The 15,204-nt window shown below is 44.1% G+C and overlaps 1 protein-coding gene across 1 annotated transcript in view; it reads right to left on the bottom strand.

The window, feature by feature from the left end:
* The window catches only part of ino80 (INO80 complex ATPase subunit), a 38,712-nt gene that overhangs the window by 3,883 nt on the left and 19,625 nt on the right, over positions 1-15,204 (bottom strand). Inside the window, 8 exon segments of the mRNA XM_034579462.1 lie at positions 1,065-1,236; positions 1,659-1,817; positions 2,428-2,516; positions 2,655-2,757; positions 2,913-3,071; positions 3,989-4,061; positions 4,514-4,608; positions 10,334-10,461. Coding sequence (XP_034435353.1) covers positions 1,065-1,236; positions 1,659-1,817; positions 2,428-2,516; positions 2,655-2,757; positions 2,913-3,071; positions 3,989-4,061; positions 4,514-4,608; positions 10,334-10,461 — 978 coding nt within the window.

The following is a 15,204-nucleotide window of genomic DNA, read 5'->3' as shown; positions in this document are numbered from 1 at the left end:
GCCCTCCCTCCAGAGCCCTTAATCTCACTCTTCCTCCCTTTTCACGTTGTGGTCCAAGTTCACAGATCGCTCCCTGATTCTAACCGTCACGCCGTTTTGCAAACCTTTCATTACGACATTATCAGCATTTCTGAAAGCACCGACTTTCTCCCAGCTCGTTGGGCCTGGTTAGCAAGGGCCATCAATAATCCTACTGGCAGCAAAACATGGGTTTCAGTGAGGCAGCATGTATTTAGGAGGGATTAGTTTATTGCAAAGCGTCCAATATACAGATATAGAGGAGAAAAAAAACTCTATACGTTCAGTATTTATCTGGCTTTCATGGTACAGAACATTCTGACAAAATAACACCCTCATAAATCCAAATAATCAGCTGCAAAATACATATGAGATAACAGACTATTTGTCTCAGTGGACAGAAGCCTATTCATGTTTTCGTGTTATACCCTTGACTTTGGTCAACCGAGTCGTTTTAAATCTGCTATATAAATAAAGTTGACATTGACATATTAAAACACAGGTCCTGATAGTGAGGTGAACATAACAAGTCTGACTTCTGTGTGAGGCGATGACCTTCTTGTAAGTCGCTCCGATTTGCTCCTCCACCCTCGCTCTAACACGATAACACTATCTCATCGATAACACACAGGTTACGTTCTGTTTGGCAAAGTTGGAGCTTGTAGAATTAAGGGCAGCTGAAGAGATTACATGTACCGAGATTATCTTTATTTCAACCATCAAATAGGACCATGTGGACAGTATGGGTTATACTATTTGTTGATGGGCTATAGAAATGTCCCAAAGTCCACGTGACTTTGGGTATGTTGAGTTGTAGCTATTAATTTGTGTGGATTCACTGGTGGGAGAACTTTATTCAAGTAAAAGTATAGAGTATAGAATCTTTAAGACCCTTTGGAAATCCCAGATTGATTGTGGTCATACACATATGATTTTTTATAAAAAAAAGTGATGATGTAGCTGTCAGATAAATGTAGTGGATTAGAAGTATAGAGGTGCAAATTTGTCAAATGTCAAATTTTAGTCCGATTAATTTGTTCTCTCACCATTCACGTTGTCCGAGACTGATCCAGACACGGAGGCGGGGGAGTTGGTGGCGCGCGACTGCGGCGCAGAAGACACCGGGTCGTCCACGATGACCAGCATGTCGCTGCTGCTCTCGTCCGCATCGGCGTCCGGCGGCAACGAGCCAGGCTGCAGCTCACTGCTCAGGGAGATCTGGCCGTGCAAAGGAGCACACACAGACACACACACAGGCTAGGGGTCAGCACCGAAAGGAACGCAGGAAATCAGGCCGGTACAGTAAAGGGAGGAGAGTCGAGGAACGTTGCAAGGAACAATAAGGAGATGGAGGATAAAGGATCATCAGGATGTCAGGGAAAGAAGGAAGAAAAAAGGGTAAGCAAGAGTGATAGAAGAGTAGAGGGACAGAAAGAAGCAACACGTGGAAGGAAAGGAAACAATAACAGATATAAAGAGGAGAGAGGATGAGAAAAGGAGTAAGAGAAATTAAATGCACGAAATGCAGAATAAGAGAGACTTCGTGGATATATAATTTAATAAGCCACTAACAATCCCCTGTAACATAAATCACAGTCATATAGAGCATTTCCCTCCTCAGTCGGTTGTGATCCCCTCACCTCACTGAAGGGACTGGGCATGGCCGAGTCCATCTCCACGCTGATGAAGGAGTCGTCTCCGTCCGCAGAGAGGTTGGAGTTGTCGGCCGAGGGTGCGTGGGAGATGACGAGGTTCATCTCCTTCTTCCTCTTGATCTCTGACTCCTCGTTCTTCTTCTGCTGGTTATAATAAGAACACAGGCGCAGGAGAGACCACCGAGGGGGTTGTTAGTTTTGACATTTTTTTATTCCATTTCCTTCTTGGAGACATATCTCAAATCCCCTAGTCTTCTCTTCAAGGCCTATCGAGTGTTCAGCTGCTTGGCCTGTCCGTCTGTCCAACACTTATATGCAAAGAAAACTCAGCGGCCATGGGCCAGATTGCTGTGTAATCTGGTATGGGTACGGTCCCCAGAGGAGGATCACTAATGATTCCGTCGACCTCCTGACCTCGTATCAAGCACTAATTTGGCCCATGACAAGGAATCTCAAATGAACACTTGGATTTCTATAAAATTCACTGTGGATGACTGTGATCCCCGGAGAATAAATGCTTTTGGGGGCCACCTCCTCATCTTTCTATTAGGCCATAGTTAAAAACTTAAGACACAAGAAATAATAAAATCTAAGAGTCAGATTGCAATTTTTAAAAGAAGTCTTATTTAAATGAAGAAACTTTTTTTGGGAGAGAGATGGATGGAAGTTTCCTTTCCATCATCTCCTTTCAGTCTCACCAATTTTGTTCCTTCTTTTTTATTCTCAACATTCTTCCTCACTCTCACACGCTTACCTTCTCAGCGTACTTCTCCCTCTTCCTCTTGCGCTCCTTCACCTTGCTGCACTCCTCCAGCTGCCTCTTCTCGTCCTGTCTCTGCCGCACTGCAGGAGGAGACACAACGCATTCTTTTAGTTTCTTCATTCCTCTGTAAGGTTTGGCATTTTGTGCAAAAAAAAAGAAAATATATACGTATGTGTTATGTAAGTGTGTGTGTGTGTGTGTGTGCCTTTAAAACTCACATTTCTTCTCAAGCTCATCATCGTCCAGCAGCAGGCTCACCACCTCCTTGGGTTTGAGTGTGTCTGGTTTAAAGTTTCCTCCAGAAATCACCACCCTTTGGATCTTATCACGAAAGAACAAACAGCCTTAATGAACTTGCATCGTGATGTTCACTGTTTAAACACTGTCTCTCTGTCACTTGTATTGGAATAGAGCCTTTTTAAAATCCTCAAATTCAAACTGTTGCATAGGTGTTGTGTTTGCGTTGTGTTTCTGACCTCGCTCTTCTCCTTGGCTCGCTGCAGGATCCGCTCCTCGATGGTGCCCTGGCAGATGAGGCGGTAAACGGTCACCTGCTTGGTCTGACCCAGCCTGTGAGCCCTGTCCATGGCCTGTTGGTCCACTGTGGGGTTCCAGTCACTGTCGTAGAAGATAACCTGGAGGGGAAAAAAAAACGTACAAGTTCAATAAAAGACGTCAAGAAAAACACAACTTTGGTCCAGTTTCACAAATCGTTGTTTACTACGTGGTTCGATTGGATTATTGGGATGACGTGAGGGAGCCACTCCCCTTTCTGTGACCTCTGAGCCTAATTACAGCGGCGTGTTATCCCATGTGAACTGGCCTTTAACAAGACAGATGTCCCGTGTTAACCATCACTTCAAACTCATTGTCAGGAAAGCTAATCCCACTTGATCAGGGCTATGGGGACACAAAGGGGACATTATGCTGAGAGATGTTGATGAGCGCAGAGATCATCATTTATGCATGCATGTTCACCCCGCCCCCTCAGCGCACACACATCCGCACTATATCATCATCACTTCAACGGGTTATTACTTCCGCCATTTTCACCCCTGTCCATTTGTTTTCGGTTGGTTTATTTGTAAATTGGCAGGATTACACATCAAGAACAGAACGGATTACCACTTGGTGAAAGGATGTGGTATGGCTCAGGGAAGAAACCGCTAAATATGGTGTGGAATCCAGTTCAGGAGGCAGATTAAGGAATTCTTCTTCACTTTCCTTAACATTGTGATATGGTGTTTTTCCACATGTTTACTGTTGTCCTAGGGAATAATTCAGGGATGTTGATGGAAAAAAGAAAACCATATTTATCTATTCATTACATTATTTTAGAGAACTGATATCTATGAGTGTCGTAAATCTGCTGCAGCTCGATTGAATTTAAAAGGCACTGTTGGGCCTTTGGCGAAAGTATGTGCTCTAATGATGTGCCATTCTAATTCAAACGTCCTGAAATACTCTTTTCTGGCTCTGTTCATTCCAAGAAAAATACTTATGCTGTTATTTATGTGCTATATAAACTTCCTCGAGTGTGTCAGTGACTCACGGTGTCAGCGGCAGTCAGGTTGATGCCGAGTCCTCCGGCCCTCGTACTCAGGAGAAACACAAAGATATCCGTCCTGTGAGGTGGTGGTGGGGGGGGGAGGGGTGGGGGAGAGAAACAAAGAGGGAGGGAGGGAAAGGAAGATCGTTTACAAGTGGAGTTAGAAAACAAATATCCATAAATAAAGGCATTAAATGAAGTTGTAATGCAAGTTAAGAGCCGTCCTTGGGCATGAAATCCTACTAAAACGTATTGGAGAAGAGTGGCGTGGGAAATGGAACGTGCATTTGATACCAACAGTAGAGTTCTGCATCTACACTCTCTGCAACAAGAGTCAGGGTTACGCAAATGCCTCAGAGCCGCGTGCTAATGTAAAACAGAACCTGTGGGATCGATAGAAAATCTAAACGCACACATGTCAGATTAAACTGTTCTCTAATTGCTGCAATATTCGAAAAGGGAGATTTACAGATAGTTGGTGAAAGGGGGAGTTTGGTTTCATGCACACGGTCGATTGTATCTACCCACCGACTCTGGAAGTCAGCCACCATGTCTCTGCGCTCGGAAATCTTGGAGGATCCGTCGAGGCGCATGTAGGTGTGCTTTCGATAGACCATGTACTCCTGGAGAAGAAAAAGGACAACATAATTAGGAAACCCGATGAGACAGTTTCACAGTGTGGCCCGTTCCAACGTGTCCGCCGCTTGCCAGAACTAGGATCAAGCACAGTCCCAGCTCGGAGGATTTTCTCCAAAAAGTTACGATTGAAGAATGTTTGCAATAACAAAGTGGTCACATACAATCAGTGTGACGATTTACTGAAGCTGCAGATGTTTCTTTTCAACCTTTTCTACGTTCATCCTGCACAGAATTCATGACTAAAGCTTTTTAATTCTACCAATGATTTAGAAACCGACAAACCAAAGACTCGCCGTCCAAAACTTGAGGAAACAGGAATCTCAAGCGGTTTCTGCTCAGGGAAAATAGTCATTAGAAACTGTATTGCGAATTTAATAAGTTCTCAAATATGCAATTCTATTCAAGTCACTCTCTGAGGAGCAGATACATCCTGCAGGTCTACTTCTTAAGTTCCAAGGGTTGAGAAATATGAAATCCTTATTGTTAGAACTTCTGTCCAACAACGGGATTTGTGTCCAAAATGTCAAAATCCTACATTTCATATGCATATTTACTGGAGCTGAAACCTCACTACCAGCCACCAGAGACACTGAGAAAAGCAGAAACTGATATTCTATCCCCCCCAAAGTCTGCTAAGCTGTGCTCTGTGTGAGTATTTGTGTGTGTACTTGTGCGTGGGTGTTGGGTCTAATGGGAAGAGGTTCTCCATCGAGGGGGTTAGGGCAGCAGCAGTGATGAGGTGCCGCGTTGATCTCTCTTTAACCGCTGCCCTGAACCTCCGACCTCCTGCCTGACACATGTCAGTGCCCCTTGACCGATGAGCCAGTCACAATTACTGCCGCACATCACAGCGCACCTAACACAGTCATTACCGATGATATCCATGATTTCAGCGACCTCCTCAAGCCGGAGTCACGAAACTCGGGGGTCCGCCCTCTCCCCTGCACGTGTGTCTGGCTCCGCTCCCGCCAGCCCCATCTGCTCCGAGTGAACGCTACATTAGGGACCATTAGCCGCAGAGCTCGCCAAAATGCTGCTAACCTTGTTGAAATCAGGTTTTGATATCTCGCCAGCAGGATGTTGCTCTCACAAAAAAGCCTTACTCAGCCTTCCTAATCTACATCGAAGTCATCAGCAGCGAAGTTTTAAAGATCTCCCCTGTCATGTTTTAAATCTTGTTACAGCTTTGCGTCACTTCTGCTATATGCACTGAAATCTATACCTCAGCAGCTGGCTAGTTTCTCCCACATGTTGTTTGAGTTGTTAGTTAATCACAAGCGACGCTGCTGTAGTGTACTTCTGCAGTTTGTAATGTGTTGCAAATGTTTTACATCAAGATGCGGGTCCACGTTAACCTTTAACAGACCAAAATGTTCATCTTGTTCAACTAACTGTCAGCAGCCTATTATAATCCTATTAGCAGAAAAAATCGTTATGGGTGTGATATTTGACAAGCAAGCTGAAGTGATGTATGGGAGGAGGAAGACGTGGGAAGACAGACGTTTGTTTAAAAGCGCTAAGAAACGTCCCGTTTCGGTCTCTGCGTTTCTACTCTAGGTCTTTGGGGTTGGAGCTTTAATGTGCATGAAAACCACCTCTGAGAAGAAACAAAGAGTGGCAGCCAGGTTGAGCTCAACTTCCCAAAGAATAACGAGCCCCACAAGCCCCAGAACTGTGTGGTCACATTGTGTATTGATTGTAGGTTGGGAACACAGTGTGCGTGGCCGCGGTCTGTTCCCCTCCTCATAAATGTAATCACAATTGAACGAAAAGAACATCAAGGGGTGGCTCTATAAATAAATGGTTCAACAGTTCAACAAACTGCAGGAACGCATTCAACTGGCCAGATCTCTGAATTAACTCGGTGTGTTGCATTGTGGGTAACATCTGTGGCAGATTTTGCCACGGAGGAATGCGTAGAATTCAAAAACTTATATCTGTGCTTCTAATATATTGATTATAGGAGGTAGATGCCAATACTTTAAATCTTTTATGTATAGTAATTGTTTCTAAAATACCATTAGCATAACCCTCATGGCAGAAAATTGTAATTGAGACTTGATATTTTACAGTTTAACCTTACATAAGAATAAAAAGGAAAACACAAATACAACCAAATATATAGATCTGAATTAAGAAAATAAATATCATTTTTTTAAATGTAAAATGTAAACATAAATGCACCTCTTTTGTGCCTTGTTTATTCTGTATGTATTGAACGAGTATGACGCTAAATTGGACTTTAAAGTAATTGCAGATAAGCGAATAAGCACATAGCGGCTGGGGCGCTAACATCCACAGGGCTTCTGCAAGGTTCACACTGTTGAATTTATAATATAGAGATAAGACTTTATAATACCACATAGAATTAAATGTTTCACCATTATTCTCACCGAATTATAAAGGGAAACCTGTATCTACACCTAATAGTATTCATCACTAAATCACATTTTAGTCTTTTTCAGGCAATGCACAGCCTCACAGTAATTACTAATCAAATAATTAATTACATCAATTTGTCCAGATCCTGGATAAGCAGCAAAATGGATGGATTGATTAGCTAATTAAAAATAATGAATTCTCTCGAGAGCGGCCAAAATTAGTCAATTGATGGATTAGTTAATTGTTTCAGTCGTTTTTTCAAGGTCAAGTATCAAACATTTGATGCTTTTTAAAAAATGAATTTTAAGATTTGGAGCCTTTTCCTTTGGCCAAATAAAAGTAAATGAACAGAAAGTAACTAAAGGGGAAAAAAACTGCATGTGACAGTATTTTGAAACCGAATGTGTCTTATAGACTTTTTGAAAACTGCACAGTTCAGATTATTGTGTGTCTCAAGGTTGACAGCCGCAAAAAACAAACAAACTGCAGAGCAGATATATATGGTCAAATAATCCGAATGTATCATAATGTATCGGACTTAAATCCATGTTGTATATGCATAATGAGTCACTGTATCCCACTTTGTTAGTTGATTATGAAAAAACAGATCAATTCAATCAGAGCTGTAATCTAAGCTACAGACTTGTCGTACAGTGAAGTGCCGCCTACGCAGCCAGACACACCACTCAAGCGAGAGGGCAGTGACTTGGCGGTCCCGCTCGCCAGTCGACCGCTGCCAGAGCAAGCCAGCTATGTTATTTTTCCTCCAGGCCACCCGGATCTCGATGATCCATCACCCGACGACGTGATGTCACCAGAGGAACGGGGCAGCCGACCGGCGACGAAAACAATGACGCTAATGACAGAGATTAGCATCGGCCTCTCCTCCGCTCGTTCTCTCGGTCACAGTCTCGTGTTCGAGGAAATCAACTCCATCTGCAGAATCTTTATCCCCCACGACCAATGAGCGCGATAATATGTTGGGAGGACAACTAAAACCAGATTTGGACGAATACAGCGCATGATTTCATTTGTGGGTTTATTTAACCCATTAGAGCAGGCGACGCTGTCACAGCCCCATTTACTGTATGAGGTCACCTATAAACATGGCGCTGCAGTATTGCCCCATTAGGACAGGAAATCATAGCTCGGAGGGACGACTGAAGGTGGAAGTTAGACGAACACCAACACAGAAAGTCTGGCCTGCTTTTTCTTCCTGAGCATTCTCACCATCGCTGTTTTCATTTGGCCTCAAAACACAAGGCATTCCCCACTGTTTTCCAGACACACAGGAAGACGATCCTTAACCACCTGGGCTGGGTCCATCTGCCATCAAAAGATTTGGCTGTGAAAACACGGTACAGTGCTGCACCACTGTGTGTGTGTGTGTGTGTGTGTGTGTGTGTGTGTGTGTGTGTGTGTGTGTGTGTGTGTGTGTGTGTGTGTGTGTGTGTGTATGAATGGGGGAGGAATTCCCAATGACATCATGCCAGAGGCCCGTTGGCTCCATCGAGATGTTTGCAACAAATATGGAAGCAACAATGGAGCACAGCACCGAGGCTGTCGAACACACGATCGCCGGCAGAAGTAGTTTGCGCCATTGTTTTCTGACGGGAAACAGCGATGGAGATTTTAAGTTAAAATTTTGTCCAGGCTTAAATCAGATGAAAGCAAACAGAGAAGTGAAAAAGAGTGTGGTGGAGTGGTTTCCTTCAACGTGAATTCAATACATCTTGTTGATAAAAGACCTAAATGATATCACTGCCTCCCTGAGCTTACGTCACTTATCTGTGTAGATAAAAGAAACAAGTCTCGTAACAAGAAAGAAAATCATTCTGTATTTATCTTTATTTTCATCTTTCGTCCCCTCATCTAGATTTGTCTTGGGGTTTCCCTGCATTATTTGCGTCTCCTCAAGGCCCCTGCCACTCCCATCTCCCCCCTCTCCTCACCCCTTCCAGCCATCCCTCCCATCTGGCTGCCTTCCCTGCAGATATGAGCCCACTAATTTGCCCTGACCTGTTAATTAGCCGTCTAATGAGAGCACTGACGAGGGACAGGCAGGCTGATTAGAGGAGCTCCATAGCTCGCCAGCTAAACAAACTTGCTTGGTGGATAATATGCAAATGACACATTCAAATGTATGGCTGAGGCATTTTTATCTTTTTATTTATTTATATTAATCCATTTTTGCTGGTTGCTATGTGTATGTGTGCACTGGCAATTAGACGCTCGTCTATGATAATAAAAAACATGAACAAATCAATCGATATCAAGACCAATGAAGAGTTGAGGGAGGAAAAAAATATCACAATATTAAACCTTGCAGTGAGTGTTGTGATGTCAATATGATACCTACTAAGTCTTTCAATGTCAATACGGACACAAGATCACAGCAAAACCCAACAAACATCAGGGAAAGTATTGGAATAATAAGCCTGCTCTCACTAGTTTGATGATGCAGACCTCTGCCAACAAGGTGTATTGAGTCATTTTTATTTTCGACCTACTTTAGTGCACTACTGTGATGTGCAGGCTAATACTCCTGGGTTTGAGTTTACACTATGAGGTGCCGTAGTTACAGTCAATGTCAGTTATGTGTATGCTCATGTGAATTCAAAAAGTGTTTTTCACACAAAAATAGGTGTGTTTTTGACAGTGAATTTGTTACATGTGTAATATTAACAATTTGATTATTGTAAATAATTTTACCATTGTCATAGTGTTGTAAAAGCTTTTACATGATATCAAGTAATCTGATATCCCCCATACCAGTCTACAACCAGTTATCAATAGACTATGTTAGTCTATGCAGGCTTCAAACATCTCGTTCAGTGCAAAATAAAGCCACATTTCACTTCTTGTATTTGCTTTTAGACGGTCAGTATAAATATTTGTATTAGCAGCCATGCCCCTTGTCTTGTGGATGCGATTGAAGCAAATAAATGGTCGACACACCCACTATACCTACAGGGAGTGGAAGCAGAGCACTGCACACACACACACACACACACACACACACACACACACACACACACACACACACACACACACACACACACACACACACACACACACACACACACACACACACACACAGCCCCACTGTCACACATTGACCCAACTCATAGCGAACACAGCTCTTGTTAAAGCACCATTTTTCTTAAAATATCAATACTAATCTAATGGGGTTTTGTACTGGGGGTAAGGGCAGGATTTTGTCATTATCTTCTGGTATAGATATATTGTACAAAACTGTGTGTGCGTGTGCATGTGTGCATGTGTGCATGTGTGCGTGTGTGTGTGTGTGTGTGTGTATGTACATACCTCCAGCAGGTCAATCATGCGCGTCATTTGGGAATAGATGAGGACTCGGTGTCCATGCGCTTTTAGCCGACTCAACAGGATATCCAAGGTGTGGAGCTTTCCACTTTCTGTGATCAGACTCTCCTTATCTGAAAGAGAAAGAGACAAAGCAGTGAAAGGTACGAACAACCTGGAGAAACACTTTTTTTAATCTTTACACAGACAGAATGTCCAGCACAACATGGTTTCTTGGTGTTCGTGTCCAATTGTGTAAACTTGCACATCATTATCTTTTTCTCATGTAAAGTTATCAACAACCAAAACCTTTCCATGTCATTTTGTTTTTCTTTATTGCATCTTTCACGTGCTCTTCAACAGAACATAACGTTGTACATCTGTTTACTGGCAGAACACATGAAAGCAGCCCACTCAATTCAGAGGTTATCAAGTCTTTCCTAATCAATACAAGTCTTCAATAAGACTGTATTCCCTTGGATACAGATCAGCCCGAGCATTGATCCCTGTAAATCTGCCCCTGATCTGCTGATTGTTTAAATAAGGCTTGTGCCCTTATTGATTGGCCTGCTGATGAGAGCGGAGAAAATGAGAGAGGCCGAAAGAAATTGCGAGAAAAGGTGATTTACACTCCGTTTCACACAACGGCACAAAAGATGAACAAACAGGCCTAGCAGTTGGTGTCGGTCACGTTACTTCCAACACCCCGTCAGGTGTTGTGCAGCCTTCAAATGATTGACCACGGAGGACAAATGGGGAGCAATCTGACCCTGGGTCTGCTGTTGAAGTGGCGCCCTACTTGTCGAGCTGATGAGGAATTAACGTCATCCGACACAATAGGAGAAAGAGAAAAGCACCAGGGCTGCCATCGACCCGGTGACAGGCACACTATGGTGTTTGACCGAGGGGTCGTGACCCCGAGTGGGGAGAACCTAAGGCCAGGTCCAGGGTCAGGTGACAGGGTCGGGCCAGGGCAACTAGAGAGTCCCTATGGGAGAGTCAGGCCTGGCCGCCTTGCCCTCGACTCGGACACTCGTTCCCAAGCCCCCTTTTGTACAGAGAAAACACGGGTTTATAAATATTTCCAAGTCTTATTTCCTTCCTTTGTCAGTGTAATGTAACCAACCGCGTTAAAATCACGTTCCACTTATCCAAAACACAAGGTCGTATAATTTAAACTCGGAGGAGGCCGGAATAATATGAACATGACAAGGTTCAACCACAATATCAGCGAACCACTGAAATAAAACAATTTCTCTAAGACAATCAAATGTGCACCATGATCCAGCAAAACCCACTGGATCTCTCTGGACTTTAAACCGCTAACATTCGATGCTAATGAGCACTTAGGCTGAACCCTGACCCATGACCCTTCAGTTCCCCCCCCCCCAAAAAAAGGTCAGGCCCTGCCGAGGTGTTAACGAGGAACTTATAGAAGGGACGAACAAGGGAAACACTCTGGGGAGGTATTGGAGACCTCACCTCCAGGTCCCTGTGGAGTGTTGTCAGCCCTGACAGACACACAGACCTGAAGCTCGTGAGAAAGTGTTGACACAAAGAGTTTTGATTCAAAATTGTATTTACGTCTTTTATTTCGCTTTTTTTTTGGTTTCCGACCAGACAGCTAGTTCATTGTGGGCACAGTAGATGTGCTTTTCATTATTGTGAAACTGAGATGAACTGGGGTATAATTCAGAAACTACAGAAAAAGCAGAAATATAAGAAATAGAGGGGAAAAACGGAAGCGGGGACAAAGTGAGATAATAAAATATGATCATAAAACAGTAACAGCAAGAGACAATAATAATAAGATACAACTTTACTGCAGATTTATTGGAAGATACACAGTTGTTAAGACATTGCTGTGGCTCAATCTGGTGCGTACCAGGAGACCAGCACACCACAAGCCCAGAGATACAAAAACACTGGATCCCACCATCAAAGGCCTGTAATTGCCGTTGGCGTCAAGGAAGTGGATGGGTTGAAAAGTAAAAGGAGGAAATAGTGATACATGCAGAGGATTAGACGTGCGCATGAGAGGAAAAACGGTCCAGACAGAGGGGGACAGACAGAGAGCGAAGGGGGTCTGTGGTGGCTCCGGCTCCGGTGAAGCGGTATTAGCGCGGTGGTGGCGGTAATGTCGTGGCTTCGACCAGACGGGGGCCCTCTCACCACAGGTGCCAGTCTAACCAGGGCCGCTGCTTAGTCAAGGGCACCGTCCAGCGCTGCGGGCCCACGCTGCCAACCACCCAGATGCAAACCGCCGCTTGGCAAAGGTGCAAATGCTCATATAAGGCAGCTCTGCTCGACCGCTGCCACCAATCTGTTTCTGTTTAGCAGACTTTATTTAAGCCTCCAGACTCGGGTGTTATGTTTGAAGATGGGTTAAAAAAAATAATCTGAGGATTTTTGTGGCCCGATAAGACTAAATGTTGCATGTATTTAAATTAATTCTTGAAGGGCAAAAACTTGAAATGTAAAAATTCCCCATTAAGCAGTTTGATAGTATTATTTTTATATGCTACATGTCCCTCAGGCTCAGATAAGAGCAGCTCTAATGTTTGACCACACTGATCTGATGATATATCCAGTGATTTGATCTATGAGGACATCATCTGATCACCAACCTATTTGAATCTCAGTGGTATTCAACCAACAGGGAAATGATGAGTATAAAAAATATGCTAAATAATCAAATGAAGACAGGGAAACAGATGTCCAAAAGAAATGGCCAGATTGGTAAAAAAAAAACAAAAAAAGAAAACAGAAAAATCCCACCCCTGCAACTATCCAAACTCCCTAATGCCCGGCGATGTGGCTTACACAGCGAGGTGGCCGGGTTCAAAACATTTAGTGCTGCATACAGAAAATCCCGATTTCTAAATAGCGCTGCCATACCCTATAAAGCCAAGCCAAGAGAATGAATAATAGTGATTTAGGGAGGGCGGATTTTGGTGGTCTGTCTCATTCCAACATAACACTTGTGGCTTACATTATAAGCTACGTGTGGCTGCAGTGAAATGCACGGCCATTGGTCACAAATGAGAGCGAACTGGGTGTAGTGACCACGCATGTAACGCGATTATGAATATGAAGGTATTAACGGGACTGTGTCTATACATGTAACGTGTGATGCTTCAAAATACACTGGCCTTCAAGATGTGTCCAGTTGAGATTCAGTCAGAATATGTAGCTGAAGGGTAAAACAAAAGGAGCCTCGTGATCTCACATTAAAACCAAACAGTGCAACATTTAAGATGACATATATCTTTTTTTCACAAAACAAGAGGGGGAACAAGACTTAATCATATCAACAACTAAGTAAAAACGGTTTAACAATAAAAAAAGTAAGGGGGGTCATAGTGTTTGGCTTAGATTATCTTACTGTTGTAAGTGTGTATGTGTGTATGTGTGTAGGTGTGTATGTGTTTAGGTGTGTATGTGTGTATGTGTGTAGGTGTGTAGGTGTGTAGGTGTGTAGGTGTGTATGTGTTTAGGTGTGTATGTGCGTATGTGTGTAGGTGTGTATGTGTTTGGTGTGTATGTGTTTAGGCACGTGTACCTGTGTGTGGATGAGCGTAAGGGTTTTTGGGTAGAAGGTAGGAGATGTAAATGTAAATGTAGAGAGTAAAAGCAGAAACGTGGAGACAGTATTTGCCGGAGAGAGAGAAAGAAAAGAAAGAAAAAGGAAAAACAAGAGGTGGAGAAGAGGAAAAAGAAAAGCAGTGCTGTTAGAGGGCTTCACAGTTCGGGCACTGATGACAGAGGATCCGGAGGTGAACAAGAACATACATCTGTCTGAGTACATGTGCCGCAAAAAAGAAATGTGGGTTCAAATGCACTGAGATGGAAACAAAACAACTTAATGATCACAAACCGACAACGACAGCGTTAACACCACACCCCCCAAAAACATGAGCAAATCCCATGTGTTGTCACACCACTCTGCCGTTGCTATGGATACACGTATCAAGCTCTTCGCCACCTGCCCTGCCCCGCTTTCACAGCCCCCCCCCCCCCCCCCCCCCCCCCCCCCCCCGACCAGTCTAACTGCAGTATCCTCCCTGCCGGCCCTCCCCATCTCTTCCTACCCGTACCTCCTGCTGACAGATTAGTCTGCACTCCCCTGTCCTTCATCTCTCCCCCTTTCTACCACATCCACTGTGCCCTCTCCGTCCTCCTCTCTTCTACCACTACAACCCTGCTGTCCCCCATGCACGCCCTCTCTCCCTCCCCTCTACTGTCTGTCCCCCGACAGTGTAATCCAATCCCTGTAGGGCCAGAGCCAGGGGCCTGACACGGTCCTGACCCAATTAGAGGCCTGCTGCCAGCTAATTAACCCCGGCCCAGCCCTGGTGCCTGGCGCCTGATACTCCCAAACCAACTACTGCGCTAATTTCATTAATACGCCGCTGCAATATTCTGTCCTGTCCTGTGCTCTCTCCCCTGTGCTGCGGCTGCCAAAGCAAAAGCCAAGTGCGGAGCAACCCCTCAACAGGCTGGGAAATGGGCCAGATGCCATCGAAAAAGAGGAGACGCAGAAGTGAGACTGAGAAGCAAAGGAAAAAAAAGAGTCATCAAGAGCTGATAAAGAAGATGGATGGATGGTTATGTGAGAAAGAGAGACAGATGGGGGGCCAATGAGCAGGTCGAATCAACGATCGGACTGAGCGCCGGCCCCTCACTGTATAATGATACATTACACTGCGCAATCAATAAGTCAATGAGCAACACTTGTTCTGCACCGCTGATGATGGAAATATTAGCCTGACACTACTTGGCTGCTTCTGCGCGTATTGACAAAAATCTGACTTAAACTTAATTTCCTCGCAGCGGCAGCATCAGGGCTGCTAAGAGCCAGATGCCAGGAGGAGGCT

The sequence above is a fragment of the Hippoglossus hippoglossus genome, chromosome 24, assembly GCF_009819705.1.
Source record: "Hippoglossus hippoglossus isolate fHipHip1 chromosome 24, fHipHip1.pri, whole genome shotgun sequence".
Lineage (NCBI taxonomy): Eukaryota > Metazoa > Chordata > Actinopteri > Pleuronectiformes > Pleuronectidae > Hippoglossus > Hippoglossus hippoglossus.
This window is presented reverse-complemented; position numbering and strand designations above follow the sequence as displayed.